The sequence below is a fragment of the Podarcis raffonei genome, chromosome 7 (genome assembly GCF_027172205.1).
Source record: "Podarcis raffonei isolate rPodRaf1 chromosome 7, rPodRaf1.pri, whole genome shotgun sequence".
Taxonomy (NCBI): Eukaryota; Metazoa; Chordata; class Lepidosauria; order Squamata; family Lacertidae; genus Podarcis; species Podarcis raffonei.
The window spans coordinates 91,731,845-91,755,479 of record NC_070608.1 but is presented as its reverse complement, the minus strand read 5'-3'; the positions used below and the strand labels follow the sequence as shown (position 1 = coordinate 91,755,479).

The 23,635-nt window shown below is 44.1% G+C and overlaps 1 protein-coding gene across 2 annotated transcripts in view; it reads left to right on the top strand.

Moving 5' to 3' along the window:
* The window catches only part of CNMD (chondromodulin), a 35,838-nt gene extending 13,751 nt beyond the window's left edge, over window positions 1-22,087 (top strand). For both annotated transcript variants that reach the window (XM_053397564.1, XM_053397563.1), the window contains 5 exons: window positions 8,886-9,026; window positions 10,475-10,588; window positions 17,250-17,403; window positions 17,896-18,104; window positions 21,680-22,087. In XM_053397564.1, the coding sequence (XP_053253539.1) occupies window positions 8,886-9,026; window positions 10,475-10,588; window positions 17,250-17,403; window positions 17,896-18,104; window positions 21,680-21,898 (837 nt within the window). In that variant the 3' untranslated portion in view covers window positions 21,899-22,087. The remainder of the gene's footprint in view (window positions 1-8,885; window positions 9,027-10,474; window positions 10,589-17,249; window positions 17,404-17,895; window positions 18,105-21,679) is intronic.
* Window positions 22,088-23,635: the final 1,548 nt, after the last annotated feature.

Below are 23,635 nucleotides of genomic sequence, written 5' to 3'. Positions count from 1 at the left end.
ATGGGAAAAAAGGGTTTGAAAAATAAGGTAAATTTATAAGCTGTAACGCTTTAAATGAAGGATTTGCTGAACAAATAATCTTAATTGGGATATAAGGAGGAGAAGTATGAGGAGGTCTGAGAAATTTGTTATTTAAAAGTATGATTTATGAACTTTATGTTTTTTTTAATGTTTTTGTTTGTTTGTTTTAAAAAATTGGAAAATTTAATAAATATTCTTTAAAAAAAATAGATGTGCTGCTTTAACCCTTTCTTATCAGTTAATGTTTTAAAAGCACTAAAACTGAAACAGAGTCCCAGAAGGAGTTCTTTTAAACAACATTTCCCCTCAAACTTGGCACGTGGGTTGGGGGGTTATTCTTCTGGCTGTAGAGGTTAGATTAATAATAGTGGTAGTAGTAGTAGAAGAAGAAGTAGTTCATCCCCAGCCACTCTGGGTGGCTTCCAACAGAATATTAAAAACACAATAAAACATCAAACATTAAAAACTTCCCTAAACAGGGCTGCCTTCAGATGTCTTCTAAAAGTCAGATAGTTGTTTATTTCCTTGACATATGATGGGTGGGCGTTCCACAGGGCAGGTGCCACTACCGAGAAGGCCCTCTGCCTGGTTCCCTCTAACTTCACTTTTTGCAGTGAGGGGACCGCCAGAAGGCCCTCGGCACTGGACCTCAGTGTCTGGGTTGAACGATGGGGGTGGAGACGCTCCTTCAGGTATACTGGGCCGAGGCCGTTTAGGGCTTTAAAGGTCAGCACCAACACTTTTAATTGTGCTCGGAAATGTACTGGGAGCCAATGCAGGTCTTTCAGGATGGGTGTTATGTGGTCTCTGCGACTGCTCCCAGTCACCAATCTAGCTACCGCATTCTGTTTTTTTTTATAAGATATTTATTAAGATTTTTTATATTATCACAATAAAGTAAAAAAGAAAAAACAGAATAACAAAAATACAGAATAACAAGACTTTTTTAAAAAAAAGAAAAACACACATACATTTTCAATTACTTATTTTCTTTTAACTTGTTTCCCGGACCTCCTCATACCTCCCTTTTTTGTTTTCCACCCCAAATTGTTAGTTCAGCAAATCCTTACCATTATATTATTACCTATTTATAATCCTTTTTTTTTACATATCTCTTAAAGCATTACAGCTGGAAACCACTTAATTTCAATCCAACATCATTCTAACACTCATTAATTTTACAATATTTCTGTAGATAATCTTTAAATTTCTTCCAATCTTCTTCCGCCGATTCTTCTCCCTGGTCTCGGATTCTGCCAGTCATTTCTGCCAATCCCATATAGTCCATCACCTTCATCTGCCATTCTTCCAAAGTGGGTAGTTCTTGTGTCTTCCAATACTTTGCAATAAGTATTCTTGCTGCTGTTGTAGCATACATAAAAAACGTTCTGTCCTTCTTTGGCACCAATTGGCCGACAATGCCCAGAAGGAAGGCCTCTGGTTTCTTCAGAAAAGTATATTTAAATACCTTTTTCATTTCGTTATATATCATTTCCCAGAAAGCCTTAATTCTTGGGCACGTCCACCAAAGGTGAAAGAATGTACCTTCAGTTTCTTTACATTTCCAACATTTGTTGTCGGGCAAATGATATATTTTTGCAAGCTTGACTGGGGTCATGTACCACCTGTATATCATTTTCATAATATTCTCTCTTAAGGCATTGCATGCCATGAATTTCATACCTGTGGTCCACAACTGTTCCCAGTCAGCAAACATAATGTTATGTCCAACATCTTGTGCCCATTTAATCATAGCAGATTTCACCGTTTCATCCTGAGTATTCCATTTCAACAGCAAGTTATACATCTTTGACAAAATCTTAGTTTTAGGTTCTAACAGTTCTGTTTCTAATTTTGATTTTTCTACCTGGAAGCCGATTTTCTTGTCCAAATTATATGCCTCCATTATCTGATAATAATGTAGCCAATCTCGCACTTTGTTTTTTAGTTTCTCAAAGCTCTGCAGTTTTAGTCTATCTCCCTCCTGTTCCAAAATTTCCCAATATTTCGGCCATTTGGCCTCCATATTGAGCTTTTTCTGAGCCTTCGCTTCCATTGGTGACAACCATGTTGGGGTTTTATTTTCCAGTAAATCTTTGTATCTTATCCAAACATTGAACAATGCTTTCCTGACAATATGGTTTTTAAATGCTTTGTGTGCTTTAACCTTGTTGTACCACAAATATGCATGCCAACCAAAAACGTTAAAACCTTCTAAGTCCAAAATGTCTGTGTTCTCAAGAAGCAGCCAGTCTTTCAGCCAGCAGAATGCTGCTGATTCATAGTAAAGTTTAAGGTCTGGCAGGGCAAATCCACCTCTTTCCTTTGCATCAGTTAATATCTTAAATTTTATTCTGGGCTTCTTGCCCTGCCAGACAAATCTAGAAATGTCTTTCTGCCACTTCTTGAAACAATCCATTTTGTCCACAATCTGCAATGTTTGAAACAAAAACAACATTCTAGGCAAAACATTCATCTTTATAGCTGCAATTCGACCCAACAAGGAAAGCTTCAGGTTTGACCAAATTTCTAAATCTTTTTTCACATCCGTCCAACATTTTTCATAATTATCTTTAAATAAGTTCCCATTTTTTGCTGTCATATTAATCCCCAAGTATTTCACTTTCTTGACCACAGTTAAACCTGTCTCATTCTGAAACCTCTCTCTTTCAATCAGTGTTAAATTTTTCTCTAAAACCTTAGTTTTTGACTTGTTCAGTTTAAATCCTGCCACTTGACCAAATTCTTGAATTAGTTCTAAAACCCTTTTAGTACTAGATTCTGGCTCCTGTAACGTCAGTACTAAATCATCTGCAAATGCTCTCAATTTGTACTGTTTGGCTCCGACCTGTATACCTTTAACCAACCGGTCCCTTCTAATCATGTTCAGCAAAACCTCCAGGACCGATATAAAAAGCAATGGAGAGATTGGGCACCCCTGTCGTGTCCCTTTTTCTATCTTAAATTCTTCCGTCACCACATTGTTTACAATTAATTTTGCCTTTTGTTCAGAATATATTGCACCTATACCATTTTCAAAGCCTTGGCCTACCCCCATCCCCTGTAGGTTCTTCTTCATAAAGCTCCAAGAGATGTTGTCAAAAGCTTTCTCCGCGTCCACAAATATCAAAACTGCTTTAGTATTTATATTCACTTCTAACTTTTCCAATATATCAATTATATTCCTCAAATTATCAGACAAATGTCTTCCCGGGAGAAAACCCGCTTGGTCTTTATGAATGTCTTCCATCAATACTTTTTTCAATCTCTTGGCCAGAATGTCAGCAAAAATTTTATAATCCACATTAAGTAACGATATAGGGCGGTAGTTCTTAAGCTGAGTCTTTTCAGTCTCTGTTTTCGGTATAAGTGTAATATACGCCTCTTTCCATGACTCTGGTGCCCTTTTCCCTTCCAAAATTTCATTGCAGACTTCCTTCAAAGGTTGTAATAGCCACTCTTTCAAAGATCTATAATATCTAGAAGTCAGCCCATCCGGTCCTGGAGATTTGCCCAATTGCATATTTTGGATGGCACCTTCTATTTCCTGTTCAGATATTTTATAGTTCAACATTAATTCACTTTCTTGAGAAATTTTCTGTAATCCATTTATTTTCAAAAATCGGTCTATATCCATTTCTTTCTCAGGCCCTTGTGAATATAATTGTTTAAAGTACTTCTGGAAGCAGTTCCTAATCTCGATTGGGTTATGTATGTTCTTTCCTTCCACTTCTAAATTTGTAATAGTATTTAATTTTTGTCTTTTTTTCATTTGCCAAGCCAGCAGTTTCCCACATTTGTTGGCTGATTCAAATGTCTTTTGTCTCATTTGTTTAATTTTCCATTCTATTTCCTGATTCATCATTTCCATATATTGTACTTGGTATAATTTTATTTCTCTCAAAATCTCCTGCGACTTTGGTTTTGCCCTCAATTTCTTCTCACATTCTTTTATTTTCTCCAAAATTTTGTCTTTCTTCTCATTTTGACTTCTCTTCTTTATTGCATTCTGTTGTATCAGAAAGCCTCTCATAACAGCTTTGCATGCGTCCCAGATTACTCTTTTTTCTACATTGGTGTTCATGTTTATTTCAAAATAGTCTCTCAAAGTTTTTTGGGCCTTTTTATATACTTCTTCGTCTCCAAATAAGGTGTCATTCATCCTCCATCTGAAGGAGCCGGGTGATATTTGCTTCATCTCCATCCTTAAAGCATTATGGTCGGAGCAAGTTTTTGGGCAGATTTCCACTTTCCTTATCTTTGGTGCCATTCCTCTAGTTACCCATATTTGGTCAATTCTAGTCCATGTCATCTTGGCTTCAGAAAAGGAGGTTCCCTCTCTTCCCAAGGGATTCTTCGTTCTCCAAATGTCCACTAAATCCATATTGTCTGTCATCTCAAAAAAGGTTTTAGGTAGTCTCCCATCCTTGGTGACTACCTGCCTTTGTGCCTTGTCCATGTTTGTAGATACTACTCCATTCATGTCCCCCATCAAAATCGTGTTATAATCCAAATAGTCCAATAAAATCTCATGCAACTTTTTAAAGAATTCAGACTTCCCCTCATTCGGTGCATAAATTCCTACGATCAAAAATTTCTCTCCTTGAACTTGAATTTCAATTGCCAAAAATCTTCCTTGTTCATCTTTAAAAATTAATATCGGTAATAGTCTCTCCTTTGCATATATCACAACTCCTCTTTTTTTTAACTTTATCCGATGAAATAAACTCCTGTCCCAATCTCTTGTTAATGAGTATTTTCCTGTGTAGCCTTGTTACATGGGTTTCTTGTAGGCAAATCAAGTCCAATTGTTCCTTTTTTAATAGATGGAAAACACTTTTTCTCTTCCGAGGGGAGTTAAGACCATTACAATTCCAACTTAAAAGTTGCAGAGCCATGGTGGGGTTACTTTACTTTACCTCCAACTGCTCCGAGTGTCTATTCTTGTTCTGTCGGTGGTGTCTCTTTCTCTGGGCCGTGTAATCCAAAAGATAGGTTTGCTATGTCTAGTATTCCTTTTTCCAATGCTCTTGGCTCTTTTCCGACTTCCGCTTCTTTCTGTAAGTCTTCTCCGTGGTCTTTCAAAAACCTGTCTTTGTCGTTGACTGATCTTATTTTTATCTTCCTTCCTTTATATTTAAAGGATAGTCCTTGGGGAAATTCCCACCTAAAAAGAACTCTATTACTTCTCAGCAGGGCAACTACGTCACTGTAGTTAAGCCTTAAATCCAAAAGATGTTTTGGGATATCCTTGAATATCTCCACTCTTGAGTCATCAATCTCCAAAGTCCTTTGATAGTGCAAATTCAAAATTTTGTCTCTCTCCTCCTTTGATCGGAAAGTAATCAAACAGTCTCTCACCTTATTCCTCCTTTGTCCTCTTCCAAGTCTAAATGCACTCATTATCTTAAATTCTTCCTTGCCCAAGTCCTGTTGCCAAAAATCTGTAAATTCCTGTGTAAGAAAGTCAGCCAAATTATCTTTCTCACGTTCTGGTACCGCCCTAATTCTTAAATTCTTCTGTTTATCTTTCAATTCAATCATAGACAATGTCAAACCGTGGTCCTCCAATTGCTTATATACTGGTGGTATCTTCTCTTGGGTGGCAGTTGCTATGTCTTTTGCTTCTTCAGCAATCTTTCTGGTCGAAGCAGATTCCTGCAGTAATTTTTCAATAGATTGTGTATTGGTAGTAACCTTCTGTCCCAAATTATTAATGCTTGTAGTATTCAGATCAATTTTAACTGATGCTTCAGATACTTGTTTATTTGTCTCAGCTACTTGCTTGGCTAAATTTTCCAAAGATTCATTAATTTTTCCAAGTGCTTGTGCTAAAACATCTTCAGATGACATAACTTTTGGTTTAACCTGTGGGGGAGCAACCCCTGGTACTCCAGCTGCACCAGATATTGAGGTCCTTCACTGTTGTGCAGTGTCTGTTCGGTATTGCCTGCCAGACCTAGTAGTCTTTTCTTGCACCGGCTCTAGTTTTGCTTTTCCATCTGCCATAACACTCTCATGAGAATCCAAGGTCGGTCCCACGGTTTGAAAGGTTGTTTTGAAAAGGAATTTTCCAACCCAGTTGTTGTTGTAACAATGTCAACCTCCTCTAGGGGGACACAGTAGCCAGAACTTTGCAACTTTTAAAATACAAATATAGTCCTAATAAGTGCCCCAATTCACTTAAAAAGAAAATAACAGTTTCAGTCGACTTAAAAAGTTACTTTAAAACCAGGAGAAGTCCAGAAACACTGTATCTCTTTTGCAGAGCTAGCTGTCAAAAGTCCTCTGCTTACCGATAGGCTTTCCACTGAGCGGCTTTCCTTATCTGGGGGCAGTCCGTTCCCAGGTTTAAGGCAGCGGATTTTAGCTTCCCTTTCCTCTTATTTTGCAGGTAATTAAGCCACAAACTTTTCCCCCTCCACTCCTGCAATTTGGAGGGGAGACCACCTTCTTGATGATAGGATTTGAGCCTTTTTTAAGAAGTCTTTCCAGGCTTCCGCTTTACAGTCTCTTTGCTTTGATCTATTTACAAGAAAGGAAGGCAGACTTCCTGTTTATACCTTCCCGCTTCGGTCTCAAATTAGCTTATTTTAGTCCTTTTAAATCCAATTTTTAGTCCTACTCACGAGTAGTTCCTTTGAAATCCAATCGTCCCAGGAAAAAGCGCTCTCCGATCACGGCTGTGCGGCTTCGCTCCGCGGAAGAAGCAGTCGACTCTCAGCACCGCGCTGCTCCCGTCCCGCTCCGGAGCCCTTAACAGGGTTCCTTTGCAGATTGGGGGTGCGCAAATGGTGCCCGCCGAGTCCCCACGTTCACAGGCTTCCCCTGCCTGTGATTTTTGAAGGGTCCCCGCTTCGCCGCAGCGGCAAGACCCGATCCCACAGAGCTAATTCCTCCGGAATTCAGAGGAAATCCGCCATTAATCGATAGCGCTGACCTGGAAGTCCCTAGCTACCGCATTCTGGATTAGTTGTAGTTTCTGGGTCACCTTCAAAAGTAGCCTCACATAGAGCATATTGCAGTAGTCCAAGCGGGAGATGACTAGAGCATGCACCACTCTGGTGAGACAGTCCACTGGCAGATAGGGTCTCATCCTGCATACCAGATAGAGCTGGTAGACAGCTGCCCTGGAAACAGAATTGACCTGCACCTCCATGGACAACTGTGAGTCCAAAATGACTCCCAGGCTACGCACCTGGTCCTTCAGGGGCACAGTTACCCCATTCAGGACCATCCCCTGTCCCACAAAAACAGTATTTCTGTCTTGTCAGGATTCAGCCTCAATCTGTTAGCCGCCATCCATCCTCCAATTGTCTCCAGACACTCACACAGGACCTTCACTGTCTTCACTGGTTTTGATTTAAAGGAGAGTTAGAGCTGGGTATCATCCACATACTGATGAACACCCAGCCCAACCCCCCTGATGATCTCTCCCAGAAGCTTCATATAGATGTTAAAAAGCATGGGGGAGAGGACAGAACCCTGAGGCACCCCACAAGTGAGATCCCAGGGGTCTGAACACTCATCCTCCACCACCACTTTCTGGACACGGCCCAGGAGGAAGGAGCGGAACCACTGTATAACAGTTCCCCCAGCTCCCAGCCCCTCTAGACGGTCCAGAAGGATGTCATGGTCAGTGGTATCAAAGTCCGCTGAGAGATCCAGCAGAACTAGGAAACAGCATTCACCTTTGTCCCTAGCCCACCAGAGATCACCGACCAGCGTGACCAAGGCAGTTTCAGTCCCATGGTGAGGCCTGAATTGGAAGGGATCCAAATGGTCCACATCCTCCAGGCAAGCCTATAGTTGTTCAGCAACCACCCACTCAATCACCTTGCCCAAGAATGGAAGATTTGAAACTGGGCGATAGTTGGCCATTTTGGCCGGGTCCAAAGATGGGTTTTTTTAAAGAAGATGCAGCCCAGTATCAGGGAGTACCAATCTTCTTGGACAGTTTGCACATTTGGAATGTTGAGAATTGCAGTTTTGAGACTGCTTCCTGGGCATCAGTCACAAAATATAATTTTGTGCCACATTGCAGAAAACCATTATGGGGTGGATGGACAGCCTTCCCCAACATCATGCCTTGTAGATATTTAGGATTACAGCTGCCTTCACTCCCAATATTGGGAGTTTTAGTCCAAAACACCTGGAGAAGGCAATCCTCGTGCGAGGAAGAGACTCCATCCATTCCATAATGGTTTCCCGCAACCCTAAGCCTTTGCCCTAAACCTTGGGCAAGTGCCCAAGGCATAAAAGATCCCAGAGGGTGCACCAAGACATCACTCACATGCAACTGGGTATCAAGGACCATAGAAGGTTTCTGTCAGCCTTGAATTTAACTTTTTTAGCTTTACTGTAACTGAACATTGCCTTTCTGTTAACTCTGGAAAACATTTTAAGGTCATAGAAGTTGGTAGTAATCTGCATATACCATAGCATGATTAAGACTTCAACAAGAGGGCCTGCCTTGCCTCCTGGAAACTTCTTGGCCCTTGGATTTCATCAGCATCTAGGGGTGAACCATTCTAATGGCCGGAAAGCAGGCAGAGTGATCTTTCTCACAGATGAAATGGTAACTGGCTATCTAAACCTCACCAGGATCTGACCATGACAATGAAGCCAAAGAAAACCCCTTCACATTCAAATCACCATCTCTCAGTGCAGATAAGAATAGCAAGTGAGGATTTGACCCACCATGAGTTTTGGGACGATAACATTTTGAGAGCCATCCTAGGTATGCCAGCATCAGCATGGATGCTGAGATCTTATAGAACGTCTAACCTGCAGTCTTTGGTACCAGATCTAGTTAGATAGGTTTCTACCAAAGTCATCATCTTTTCCCCCTTTTTCAATCCCAGGTCTACAATGTCCATTACATGATGAGTATTAATGGGAAGGCACAAGAGGTGTCAATGGAAATAGATGCTGGGAACAACCTGGAAACCTTTAAAACTGGAAGTGGTGAGGAAGAGGCTATTGAAGTTCATGATTTTCAGATTGTAAGTATGGTTGGCTGAAGGTTTTTTGGGGGGGGTATCCCAAGAAGGAATGGAGGAAGCAGTGGTGAACTTTGGGCTTTCAAATTTCAGCAGTGCCCTGTATGATGCCAAAATTTGACACACACACACCTCTCCACCTCTTGCCTTCCATTCTAAGTCATTGTTGTGGCACCCTCTCAGCTTGGCTCCCAGGGCTGGCAAGCCAGTCACACTCCCCTCAGTATGCATTTGGAGTGAAAGCACCAAGGCAGCAGCGGGCGGGTGAAGAAGAGAACATGGAAATTATTTATTAGGCTCAGTGTTTATTTCAGTTGGGGTCCAAGCCTAGTTTTTTACTGAGACCACCTTGGCTGCCATGTACAGAATTTTTAAAAATCATTTAACAAAAATTATATACCACTTGATTGTGAATAGAACCTCTGAGCAGTTCATCAAAAATGCTGAAGGGGGGGATGTAAAAGCATCTCTGATTATTCTCCTTGGCCTCTCAATGGCCTATGATACCACTGACCATGGAATCCTTCTGTGAAGACCGTGAGCAGGGAGAACAGGGCACTGCTGGGCTGGAACAGTGCCTGACCTTGCTAATGGACTGGATGAGAACCAACAAACGGATGCTCAATCCAGCCTAGACTTAAGACATTTCGAGGGGGTGGATCCTGTGCCCAGATGAGCAAGATTAGTTCTGGATGGGGTTACACTCCCTTGGAAGCAGGTTCACAGCTTGGAGCTACTCCTGGATCCAGTCCTGTCACTGGAGACACAAGTGGCCTTAGTGGCACTGAGGGCCTTCTACCAGCTTGCGCTGGAAGCCCAACTGCAGCCCTATCTAGATGGGAATAGCCAGCTTTAATTGTCTTTGCTCTGATAACCTCCAGGTTAGGCTACTGCAATGTGTTGTATGTGGGACTGCCTTTTAAGATGGTTTGGAAACTACAGCTAGTGGAAAATGTGGCTGCTTGAATGTTAACTGGGACAAGAATGTGTGAACATATAACACTGGTTCTGGTCTGACTGCAGTAACTGTCAATTTGCCCAATTCAAGCTGCTGGTTTTAACCGTATACAACTCAGTAAGCCTGTAACTAAAGTTCCCCATATGAACTTTCCCAGACCCTGAGGCCCTTCTACATATGTTGAGAGGAAATGCCTTCTCTGAAATAGCCGACTGTTTGTGGAATGCTAGCTCTAGGGAGACCTCCCTTATCAATATTTTGGTTCCTCGGAATTCTTCATTTTCCTGGTCATTTGAGAGTACCAATGATATAATTGCATTGTTAAATCTTTTTAAATATTATTTTATTACTGTACGTTTTACTTGGTAGTGAATAACTTTGGGTCTTTTTTAGTGGGAAGCAAAGCATTTTATGTTAAAAGCACTTCTGTATCTTGCAGCAGTTGGGTGGGCACCTCAACATTTATGTTAATAACCAAGGTCTGTTTTTCTAGGGCATAAGTGGAATTCGTTTTGCTGGAGGAGAAAAATGCTACATTAAAGCCCAAGCTAAATCTCACATCCCTGAAGTCAGTGCAATGACCAAAGAGAGAATCTCTTTGGATCTGGTAGGTAGTCACCAAAAATATGCTTACACTGACAGTAAAGCTATGTTTGAAGGATTGTCAAGTGCAAGGGAAGGAGAAAGGCTTTGTGATGGGAAGTGTGAAGGTGGAGCGGGGCCCTAGAGAACCTCCTGAAAGCAGCAGCAACACCAAGGAGCCCATAAAGCAGCTGGGGAGGTTTCAGCTGCTCTTTAAGGTGCAGCCCAGCCTTGCCACCTCCTCACTTTTTGGCTAAGCTCTGCTGCTGCTGCTGCTGCTCCCCACTTGGGCCAGGTCTGGCTTTCTTCAGCAGCAGCATCTTCCAGGAGAGGTGCTCAGTGAAAGTCTGCAGCAGCCAAGGGATCCTTGGGACTGGTGCTTAGAGGTGGCCCATCCCATTTCATCACCTGAGGCAAAACGGAAATCTGCTGCCTCCTGCCCCCCTCCAGCCACCATCACTTCTGCTGCCGCCAGAACGCCTCCCTCTTGCCAAGTTTCAGAGAGAGGGAGGTCTTCTGGGATGAGGTGTTGCTGCTTGTTTCCCCACTGCTGGAGTGGAGAAGACAAGCACCAAGGCCTTGCAGAATGCCCACCTCTGGCTGAAACTTGGCAAGATGGTGTCCAGAGGTGGCAGAAGTGGTGGGGCAGGTGGGGAGCTTTCTCTTGAGCTTCTGCTGCCTGAAGCAGCTGCTTCACCCTCACTAATGGGTGAGCCAGCTCTGCCCCCCCCCACTTATGTAACGGTGCACAGGAGGGGCTTGAGCTGTTCTCTTGGTTCCTCTCGGCTTCTGCCTGAGAGCAGGCAGGACTGGGCAGGCACACAAGGCAGCCTGAACCCCCTCCTCCTCTGTGCCTTGGTTTGTTTGCCTTGGAAGCAGGCTGATCCCTGCCAGCAGCAGGACTGTGTCTGTATGGCATGGCTTGAACACTGAAAGAAGAAACGCATGGCAGTGGGCAGGCTGGCTCTGATCCTATGCAAAAGAAGCTGTTGTGAAGCAAGTCAGTATAAGGGAAGCCCATATAAATTTACACCAGATCCAAAGCCCGCTCTGCAGAATGGGACTACTGTGTCCTAATCCCCTGGCCTACCTGGCAGACAGTGTGCCAAGATGAAGTTTCAACTCCAGAAGCCAATCCACACAAGTGAAGCCAAGTCCAAAGATCAGGAAACAGTATGGAGTCAGTCCAAGTAAGCCAAGTTCAGCAGTCAGTCTCGAAGTAGAAACCCAGGAAGGTCCAAGTTGAATCCCAGACGAGATCCCTCAACATGGTCAGTTGAGTGGACACAGCAGCTCCCTCTACTGCCTTCTGACACTGTGTCTGCTGATTGCAGCATCTGGGCTTGATGAGGCAAGTGACCCTCACCTGCTCTCTGCTTGCCCCAGCTGAGAAATTGCAGACCTCCTTCCCTACCTGGCCAGCTAGTGAACTAGGCTGCAGGCCTTGGCCTGCCTCTGCTTCCTGGAGTGTCCCGCCCGCTGTTCCCTACATCTTAGGACCTGCCATGTTTGTGGGGACGGGGGCCTCTCTGGCTCTGGGTCCCACTGCTCGGCTTCCTGTGCACTGGCCTCTGTACCCTCATTATCCTCTGTCACCCCATGAGTATTGTCTATCCCAACCTCTCCTTCCCCATCCCCAGCTTGCTCCCGTGTGACCCACTCTGAGCTGAACCCCTTGGCAGGATCCTCTTCCTCCTCCCTGAAGTCCTGCCAGTTCTGTTGCTGCTTTGCCCAAGCCTGTCAGCAGGATAAGAGTCTTTAAAATAATTATGTGCCAGGTTACATGACCAAGCTGAACAGGCTTAGGATCCACCTGAGCCCCAGCCCAAGCCCTGGTCCCACCTGCATTGCACCCCCAGAACATCTCTTTTTGGCCTCTGTTCAATCAGCTGGGCCCCCAGCCAAGCATGTGTTTCTTGGGCTGAGCCAGGGTTGGGGACTTGACCTCAGATGAGCCTAGTTGAGCCAAGAACCAGCTGGCTGAAGATGGCCTCCTTCATTAACGATGTCCTTGGAGGGCCAGTCTGAGGCATCACATTTTAGGAAAACTGCAGGGGGAGGGACTGAGCAAATGAGAGAGCTTTTGGCATGGAAGGCATGTGAGAGAAGTGTTGCAGGGGGAATTGTTTACTGACACTGAGGGAACTGGGTAGTCAGAAGTTTCTTTAGGATGCACCACTTAGGGGTGGTTTAAATTTTAGTGAATCATTCCTCAGAATATGAGGTTAGGTTTAATTACCCCAGAGATCCATTTTATGATACTGTGAAAGATTTGGTTTGGACTGGATACAGCTTCCAGTTCCACTGTTAAGCTAATATGATAGCTCTGATTAAAAGTCTTGTTCAGTGAAAGCAATTATATTGACCCAAAGCTTGCAGTGCAAGTTAAAGAAAGCCTTCATTTGGAAGTGCACCCTGTAGGTCTTTTCATTTTCATATTCGAAGAAGTGTTGGAAAATGGCACTGATTGAACTAGAAACTTTAAGGAATCCAAATATTTTTTACATAAGAGAGCTGCTATTCTGTAGCTGCACTGCAGAAACACTAAAATGGAAGCAGAGGATAAAATTCAGATTGCCCTCTGAGATCACTTAAAGTACCACACACTAGATCAATTTTATTTAGCCAAGTTGTTTGCACAATGCTATTATTGATTTTGTAACGGGCTCCTCGGCTCTCTAGCTAGTGATATTTTTTAAAAAATGTTTTTATCCCCTTCTTTTGCCATTTTAAAATAATAATAATAATCTGTGAAAGCTTTTTAGAAATAAAAATAACTGAATAGATGTGGGGTTGGCATGGACTTCAGAAAACCAAATTACCTCAGACTGGAGATAAACCACTTTCTGGTTTTTGGAAATGCTAGTTTAATTGGCCATTTTATATTCAATATCTACTACAATGAAATGTGCACTAAAACATTTAGGACATAATATTGTGCTTTTGTTTTGCTGTAAGTGCAAAAATTGTCATAATGCAACACTAAAGTAACAGAGTCAAGGCGTTAGGGTGACTGAATTACCCATCATGTGCATTTGTGCTTCCAAACACCAGCATACACTCCAAGTTTCATCTGAGAAATGTTGGAGGGTATGCTGCCCCTTTGGCCCCTGTGTTTCGGCTGGTGGCCCCAGGAGTTCTCACCCCGCCCCTTCAAGGATCTTGGAGGCCGGTGATTTCTGTGCAGAGGCTCAGCACAGAGGCTGACGGACCACAGCGCCCCCTACCAGTGACCAGAGGAGGTAGTTCATGCCATGGTCAGCCTCAACAAATGGTCAACACCCGTTGTCCAAAGGCAGCAGAGCGTGGCAGTTGTTCATGTGGGTGATCGTCCAGTGGCGATGCCAAGCCTGTTGCACTGTAATCAATAAAATTGTGGCCTACTATAATCCAGCACCAGGTTGTGTTTGCTCCCATTAAGGTCTTCCCTTAACTGTGGGACCCAGAACACCCACCAGAGTGGCTAGCAAAAGTGGCTCTTTCCCTGCACCTGGTTGTCTTTAATTTTATCCTGAGTTCTTCTTTGAAAATAGAGAGTTTCTTGGGACAGCTTGAGTCACAGGGACAGCTGAAGGAGGCAACTGCCTTAGGCAGCAGGTGCTGAGGGCTGGGGACAGAGCTACGACTGCCATGCCGCCAGCTTTGCATCTGCTGTGCTAGCCTGCTGCCTTCAAGGGCTGTGCAATGTACTGTATTTTTTGCTCCATAAGACACACTTTTTCTTCCCCAAAAGTAAGGGGAAATGTCTGTGCGTCTTATGGAGCGAATGCGTGGTCCCTGGAGCCGAATTGCCCAGGGGCAAAAAGCAGATCATGCTTTTTTTAAAAAAAAAAAAGAAGAAGAGGGAAGTGGGTGTTGAAACAAAGCAGCTGTGCTGGTCCGGGGGGGGGGTTACCATGTGGCGTGGTCTGAGTCTGGTCCTGGATCGAGGGTAGGGAGGCTGTATGTCAAGGGCGAAGTGGGGTCCAAGGCAAGGAGCTGGGCGTGGTCAGGAACTCCAGAAGAGCAGGTCAGGGTGCTGGCAGGAACAGGTTTCCAGCAATGTTGCTCCCGCAACCTGGGACTGGGCTGACTGGCCTTTATCTCCTCTGGGGCCTAGGGCGGTCCCGGCCCACAGCTGATTCGCCTCTCCTGGCCTTAAGGAGAGCACTCCTCCTGAGAGAACTTAGTTCCCTCCGCCTCTCTGCCCTGAGCCTCTGCAGCTCAGGAGAAGCTGGAGGGTTACTGGACCCAGAGGCAACCTCACCTTCCCCTGACAGGGCTGGGAGAGGAGCACCTGCAGGCAATGGGTCCTCCATCACCTCCGGAGCCAGCGTGGATTCATCTGGTGTCTGCTCCTGAGGATCCGGCACAGGTGCGGGCCCTTCAGATTCAAGCCCCTGCCCTGGCTCAGCCGGCCCTGGAGGTGGGGACTCCTGTGCAGGCTATGATTCTTCAGGTTCAGCCTCTGAATCAGATTCCCAGGCCATCACAGCAGCTGATTGCTTGCCAATCAGGAGCGAGATAAGGGACGCTAGAGATAAAGGAGGCTGCCTGGGAAGGGGGAGGGAAAGACAGCAAACTTGCAAGGAGAGAAGACAGGAAGACTAAAGCAATGAGGAGAAAAATTAGAAGAAAAGGAGGAGCAAAAAAAAACTGCTCCAGCTAAGGAAAAGACACTAAGGCAAACAAGAGGGAAGGAAGTGTTGAAAGGAAGCAGCTGATCGGTAAGGGATCGGGAGGGAGATAAAGGAGGCTGCCTGGGAGGGGGGAGGTAAAAGCCCATGGATCCTCATGATTTTTACATTGGGTCTGTTAGGATATTTCCGTTCCACCTTAAAAGGGAGCAGGCTTTGTGAGTCACAGAGTCTGCGTATTTCCTGTTCACAGGATGGTTATGTTTTTCAGTTGCTTTCGTTTCTTCCTTCTTGTTGCCTAAACATACCGATGCAGGCGGTCATGTTTTTCTTTGTTCTGATCAACGCTGAATAAACTTGGAAAAATGCTCTCCTGCTGTGCATCTTTCGCTGTGTGAATTCTGCTGATAGAGTGTGCACCAGCCTAAGAATGTGGCAATCTGTTTTCTGAGGCTTCGTGTCGCTAATTGCTGAAACTGCCTGTCTACGGGAGGTCGATGTATCATCCGGCAGCCGGCTTGGGGGCTATGATGGACTTTGCCTCCCTGGCAGTATCCCAACAGGGTCACCCCAAATTCACCATCAGATCACATAGCATGTCCATGGCTACAGCCTGCACCAAAAAAACCATGCATCCACTGTTTCATGGGGCTGCAATGGCACAAAAATGTGGTTACAAAGCATGGATCCACATGGATCCTCAGGATTTTTACATTGGGTCACCCCAAATTCACCATCAGATCACATAGCATGTCCATGGCTACAGTCTGCACCAAAAAAATCACGCATCCACTGTTTCATGGGGCCACAATGGCGCAAAAACGTGGTTACAAAGCACGGATCCACATGAATTCTCAGGATTTTTGCATTGGCATGAACCACAAAAATCACACATCCACTGTTTCGTTCAGAATATTATTTTTTTTCCTCCTCTAAAAACTAGGTGCGTCTTATGGTCAGGTGCGTCTTATGGAGTGAAAAATATGGTATTTTCCTTTCAGCAGTATTGGGGTAAGATCCACCTACTAGTCCAATTGGCTTCTGTCTGGTCCTTAGAGGCGGGTGCCAACAAAATGACTTGAGGCAGCCCTGCTGAGCCACCCCATCTAAGCGTCATGCCACAGAATTGAAGTCAAGCCAGCAGGATCTCTCAGCACCTGAAATCTTATTCTGATAAGGTGATCTTGCCCTTGCTGAAAGAGAGGCAAGCTTGGACCTCTTAGGAAATGCAAAAAAGTACCTAATCCACAAGGTGGGTTACGCTTGCCGGCCAGCTCCCATCCATCCACATGAGATGATTAATAGCCAGATGAAATGATTTCCTGGCACTGGGCATGGGGCTGGGGGAATCATCTCAGCCTCACGCTTCGGTCTGCCATATGCCTGGATCCATGCTGGCTTGCAGTGCAGGGGCTGCCACTGATTTACAAAGCAAAGCCTAATCTCCATCACAGTTCTGAACTGAGCTCCTTGTGAACACTGAGTCCTGAGGTTTTTGTCTTCTAGAAACAGTGTACATAATTCTAGACATAAAAACAAAATTCGTAATTCAAGTTGTTCCAGGGAGTGAGAGAAGCACATAACTAACAACCATGTAGTGTGTGCAAGATTATTGGTCGGAGATGTGTGCAAATTGATTTTTCAACCTGCAGGATACTATGGAGGTGATAGCATCATGATGGCACCCAAAATCTTGCATGACTGAATAACTTCATCATTACTGCAGTCAGAACACACAATGTTGTCATAGCTTTTAAGCACTTGAGGGCACCATGGATCCCTAAACAGTTAATAATCCTGCCAATAAAACACCCTTTAAAAATGTTTTAAAGTGTCTTTTTTAAAAAGCGAAGCCAATTTCACTCTTTCCCTTAAACCTAATAAGACCGGCTCCTGGTAACAGCTAATCTCAAATGGAACTGAAATTGGAAAGAATTAAAGTAACCCAAAATGTTCTTTTTTTGCTGAATCCTTGACTATTAGCACCCAATTTCACATGCAACACATACCATACCCTTTGTCAGTCAAATTAACAGCAGATTTGTTTATTTTCTTACTCTCCTTTTACAGGAAGGTGAAATTATGCCAGCTAAATTTGCTGAAAATTCGCTAATCTGGGTCGCTGCAGGTCAACCCATAAAGAACAATAATTTTCTGAGTCCCAAAATTTTAGAGCTCTGTGGAGATCTACAGATATTCTGGCTTCGGCCATCCTATCCAAAAGGTAACATTTATTTAACCTTTAAATCCTAGACTTAAGCCATCTTTGCCCATCCAAATTAATTTCATTCTGGGGGAGGCCTAGGGAGATCCTAGAGCCAGACTCATTACAAGGCAGTCTACTGGCTTATACTGAATCACAGCCCTCGGCTATCCAGCCCGGTGTCACCTATTCTGAGAGGCACAGGTCTCATGACATAGGCCCTATGAGGAAAGGTTAAAACATTTGGGGCTTTTTAGTGTAGAAAAATGACAAACTATTTTTCTGCTGTCATCAGGATTTGGAGCCCCTCAAGCCTCCCCAGTGGTGCAGAGGCGCTTGATCTGTTGTTTAGAGATGCACCTGTTATGTGTGATGCACCCCGTGTAAAGAACTCATACATTGCAGGACAATAGAAGTAATTGAATTTCAACTCTTTTAGCTTAGTGGGTTCTTTCAACCAGCACTTAGCTGAACCTATTTAAATGAGTTATGTACCCCAATGTCTGTCTGCAGTCAGGCAGAGAAGAAAGAGAGGAGCTATGCGGAAAGCACGCCAAGCTCAGACAAACTTGGATCTGGATCAGTTCAACGCTGCTGCTGAAGAGGTGAATACGAGGCCACGAACCACCCAGCAGGCTCAGCAGCGTAGACGGCAGTCTAACGCTACCCGGACTTCTGAGCAAGACACCCAGCCAGCCTTTAACCCAGACAATCCTTACCATGTGAGTATTTGTTAGCAATGGAATACATCCACAGTCTTGTGCATCTCCCCAGGCGCTTCTACAGAACGCCCCTGAAACTGCCTCATTCTTCCATCTTCTGGTACTGACCAAACAGGTGAGCCAGGAGAGAGCAGTCAGCCAGTCACTGACTTAGGTGAGCTGAGGTTTCTACTCCGTGCAGTTTCAGATGAAAACTACGTTGCTGAGCCTTCTGCATAATAAGGAGGGAGCATCTGTTTACAATAGGCAAAAAAATGAAACACACCATAGTTTGTTCCTGGAAGGACATGGGCTGCATCTGGGTGCTTGTAAGCAGCAAGAGAAAAGGGAAGCCTGGGTCGCCTGTTATTTTCTCCCATGTTAGACAGCACAAGAGCAAGGATCAGGGCTAAACTCAGTAATTCTGCCCAAGGCGCTCCATGTTTTCCCTCAATGGCTGGGTATAGCATGTGAAAGGGGGCCCTCACTCCTATACCTGTCCCCACACAAAGGCATCTCTGGAATCTGAAACACTAACCAAGAAGCAGGAATATGAAAAACCAGCATCTGATAGATGACCAGGATAGATGAGGGGACCACGGAAGAACTAGGTCATTCTCGGAGTCTTGGAGTAGAGAACTGAGGTGAAACGCTTCCAGGGATTTCAGTATTGGACATGCCTTTCCTTCAGTCTTTCACATGCAGCAGCCAACTGTGCCAGTTATTACAATCATCCTGTACCGTCCTCAAAAGTTAATCTCAGTGGTTTGAGTTTAAGGGAGGATACAAGATAAAAATTAGTGCATTATATTAATTAGTAATAAATTGCATTTTCTGTCAGATAACAGAAGATACTGACAAAAATTACAGATGGCAAGTGAAAAGCCAGCCTACTTGTGGTAACATGATATGCATTTTCTTCATAGTTCTTTCACTATTTCTTTTAAAAAATAAGTTTAATCAAGTCAGCAAAGAACAAAGATGAACACCTGCCAGGAAAAGAAAACAAATACCAGCCAACAGCATAACCCAGGCATGGCCAAACTGGCCCTCCAGCTGTTTTGGGACTACAACTCCCATCATCCCTAGCTAACAGGACCAGTGGTCAGGGATGATGGGAACTGTAGTCCCAAAACAGCTGGAGGGCCAAGTTTGGCCATGCCTGGCATAACCCCTGGTCACATTCAATGCAGCTGCTGGGGCTGGGGGAGGCAGAAGGCCATCAATATCCGAGAGATCAAGTTTCCTATCAGAGGCATGCGCTCGCTGTTCCCAGGGCACTCTACATTTTGCACACGATTCATGCCTTGCACTGGTAAATGAGCAAGGTGAATAACAATGTCCTTAGGAAAGGCATTGCCAGGCAGGTGCCTTCTCAAGGTCCTGGAGGCCCCCTCCCTGTCAGAAACAGAGAGTAGGTCTGGACAGCAGCTATTAATCCATGCCAGGAAGAAACAGATCCCACCATCCTCTGCAAGATCATAGAATCATAGAATCATAGAATCATAGAGTTGGAAGAGACCACAAGGGCCATCGAGTCCAACCCCCTGCCAAGCAGGAAACACCATCAGAGCACTCCTGACATATGGTTGTCAAGCCTCTGCTTAAAGACCTCCAAAGAAGGAGACTCCACCACACTCCTTGGCAGCAAATTCCACTGTCGAACAGCTCTTACTGTCAGGAAGTTCTTCCTAATGTTTAGGTGGAATCTTCTTTCTTGTAGTTTGTATCCATTGCTCCGTGTCCGCTTCTCTGGAGCAGCAGAAAACAACCTTTCTCCCTCCTCTATGTGACATCCTTTTATATATTTGAACATGGCTATCATATCACCCCTTAACCTCCTCTTCTCCAGGCTAAACATGCCCAGCTCCCTTAGCCGTTCCTCATAAGGCATCGTTTCCAGGCCTTTGACCATTTTGGTTGCCCTCCTCTGGACACGTTCCAGTTTGTCAATGTCCTTCTTGAACTGTGGTGCCCAGAACTGGACACAGTACTCCAGGTGAGGTCTGACCAGAGCAGAATACAGTGGCACTATTACTTCCCTTGATCTAGATGCTATACTCCTATTGATGCAGCCCAGAATTGCATTGGCTTTTTTAGCTGCCGCGTCACACTGTTGGCTCATGTCAAGTTTGTGGTCAACCAAGACTCCTAGATCCTTTTCACATGTAGTGCTCTCAAGCCAGGTGTCACCCATCTTGTATTTGTGCCTCTCATTTTTTTTGCCCAAGTGCAATACTTTACATTTCTCCCTGTTAAAATTCATCTTGTTTGTTTTGGCCCAGTTCTCTAATCTGTCAAGGTCGTTTTGAAGTGTGTTCCTGTCCTCTGGGGTGTTAGCCACCCCTCCCAGTTTGGTGTCATCTGCAAATTTGATCAGGATGCCCTTGAGTCCATCATCCAAGTCGTTGATAAAGATGTTGAATAAGACCGGGCCCAAGACAGAACCCTGTGGCACCCCACTAGTCACTCTTCTCCAGGATGAAGAGGAACCATTGATGAGCACCCTTTGGGTTCGGTCAGTCAGCCAGTTACAAATCCACTGAGTGGTAGCATAGTCAAGACCGCATTTTACCAGCTTCTTTACAAGAATATCATGGGGCACCTTGTCAAATGCCTTGCTGAAATCAAGGTAGGCTACATCCACTGCGTTCCCTTCATCTACCAGGCTTGTAATTCTGTCAAAAAACGAGATCAGGTTAGTCTCTTCCACACCTTGAACCCATGAGTTCTGGTGATTATAATTCTTTATCATCCTCACCAACCACTCCTTTTTCTTCTGATGGCTTAACCAGACTTTTCTCCATATCACTGCTACCCTCCTAATCCGAGGACTCTGGAGAGCTGAGATAAATTTCAGAAGGGTAAATGTTGTCCTCTGTGCTTCTCCTGCTCATCCATTTTCTCTCAGTTCCACTATAATTACCTCTCTGTAAGCAGTAGTCAGTAGCTGAAAGCATTTGCTGTGTTAAATTGAAGAAACTCAGTCAATGGGAAACTGCACTGACCTGCTACACTAAACTTGTATGGAGTTGCTAATTTAAAGGAAGCTCGATTATTGGGGGGTGGGTTGCATAATGTTTTAGCCACCATCAAAGAGATCTTCTACGCCAGTGATAGCCAAACTTGGCCCTCCAGTTGTTTTGGGACTGCAATTCCCATCATCCCTGACCACTGGTCCTGTTAGCTAGGGATGATGGGAGTTGTAGTCCCAAAACAGCTGGAGGGCCAAGTTTGGCCATCACTGATCTATGCCCATGCTGCTTGCCCAAGACCCGTTCCCCCAAGCACCACTCACATTTCACTATTAAGAAGTCACACTGACTTTCCCAGCACCTGCTGCTGTAATAGGACCTCTTTCCCATTTGCATTCCCCACTTAAAAGTGTACAACCAAATAAGGCTGAGTGCCTGAAAACAAGTATTAAACTTCTAAAGATCAGTCTAGAATCTAGAGGTCAGCTACAACCTCTTTGAAATCCAATTTAAGAGCAACTGAATCTGTGAATTAATGGCCATGGTGAATTCTTGCTATTTTTATGATACTTAATGAAATGTACCACTAAAAAACTGTGCTTGTTATATTTCAAATTTCAGCAGCTGGAAGGGGGTGAAGGGATGACATTTGACCCACGGCTAGACCATGAAGGAGTCTGCTGCATTGAGTGCAGACGGAGCTACACACATTGCCAGCGGATCTGTGAACCTCTCCTGGGATACTACCCGTGGCCTTATAACTACCAAGGCTGCCGTTCCGCTTGCCGGCTGATCATGCCCTGCAGCTGGTGGGTTGCTCGCATCTTGGGTGTGGTGTGAAGGAAGAGGAAAGTGCAGGAGGCTGTCCTGGGCAACCAAACAGAAGCAAGAATATCTCTGCAAGTGAATCTGTTTGTATGTATGTTAAATTATCCCAGAAAATGACATTGGCTGACGTAGATGTAAGTAAAGTTAAAACCTCACGTTAATATTTTATTAGTTTTACAAATAAAGTATTGGAAACCTAAACGCCTTCTTGAAAATAATCACCTCCAAGACCTGCTGAAAGTGAAAATTTAAAAAGGAATCTTATACATTCTGAGCCAGATCAACTCCTTCCCCTTTAAAAATTCATCCTCTCCTACCCAAGCCGTCTGTTATTAAATAGATGTGAACATTTGTCCAATTAGATTACTAGACCTAATGCTTTGGGGAGTAGCTTTCAACTACAGTGGTACCTCGGGTTACAGACGCTTCAGGTTACAGACTCCGCTAACCCAGAAATAGTACCTCGGGTTAAGAACATTGCTTCAGGATGAGAACAGAAATTGTGCTCCAGCGGCGCGGCGGCAGCAGGAGGCCCCATTAGCTAAAGTGGTGCTTCAGGTTAAGAACAGTTTCAGGTTAAGAATGGACCTCCAGAATGAATTAACTTCTTAACCTGAGGTACCACTGTATGTAACACTTGACAAATAAATAATAAGGGAAGCTGTTATTTGTTGTTATTCATATAGAACCAGGGGATCATTAAGAAGCTGTTAGAAACCAATTACATCACCCTTTTCTCACTGAGCAGCTGGAGGGGAGTGAGGGCAGTGGCAGAATCCAAATACAGGGCTGTTGCATGGAAGGGCTCAACAAAGCCCATCAATTTTATTATTTTAATTTATTGAATTTATATACCACCCTATACCTGGAGGTCTCAGGGCGGTTCACAGAATAAAATCAAAGTCCCTTCAGGAGACCTGTGAATCAAAGTAGCCCAGGCAGAGGCTGTGTTGTTTCCAGCAAGTGACGGCTTTGAAAGTTTCTTTAGTGGAAAATAGGAAATTACGTAATAGTTAATAGCCTCCACATGCAGAACATATACTTCTACTGTGTGGAGATACTACACAGAGACGTTTGAAATCTTCCAGCATCTGCTGTCAGTGAGCTGCTCCATACCTGACATTAGGCAACAATGAGAAATGGGGCAAGGGAGAGAGAGGCCCTACAAAATACAGTAAGAAAGAATTGTGATCCAATTGCTATGGAACTGTAGAGTTGGAAGAGACCAAGGCTCACCTAGTCCAACTCTCTGCAATGCAGAAATCATTTGCCTAACGGGGTGCTCAACCACAAACCAGTGTCTCATGCTCTGCTGACTGAGCTAAGATTCAAAAGATTAAAACTGTATAAAACTATTGGCTTTGATTCCATTTCAGAAGCCTTCAATGTGTTGGAAAGAAGTGTTATATGGCACAAAAGTGGGGGGAAAGAAGTCATTCAATTAAATTATTGTATATTTTCTAGAAGAGGCTCAAACTTTGGCAAAGTGTTGCTACTGGATATATATACAATATAACCCCAATTCTTTGGAAAGGGTTTTCCACAATTTTTCACAATTGTGGGGCAACTGCTAAGATTGCCAAGATTGCCTGATTTCATGTTTGAGTGTGCAGGAAGTACAGCCAGGAAAATAATTTTTGTTCATCATTATAGAAAAGAGAAAGTAGATGCTAAGTTGCACAAGGACAAAGCTGTCAAGAGCTTTATGGCCAATTATGTTGCATTGTCCTCCAGAAGTAACTGGAAGGC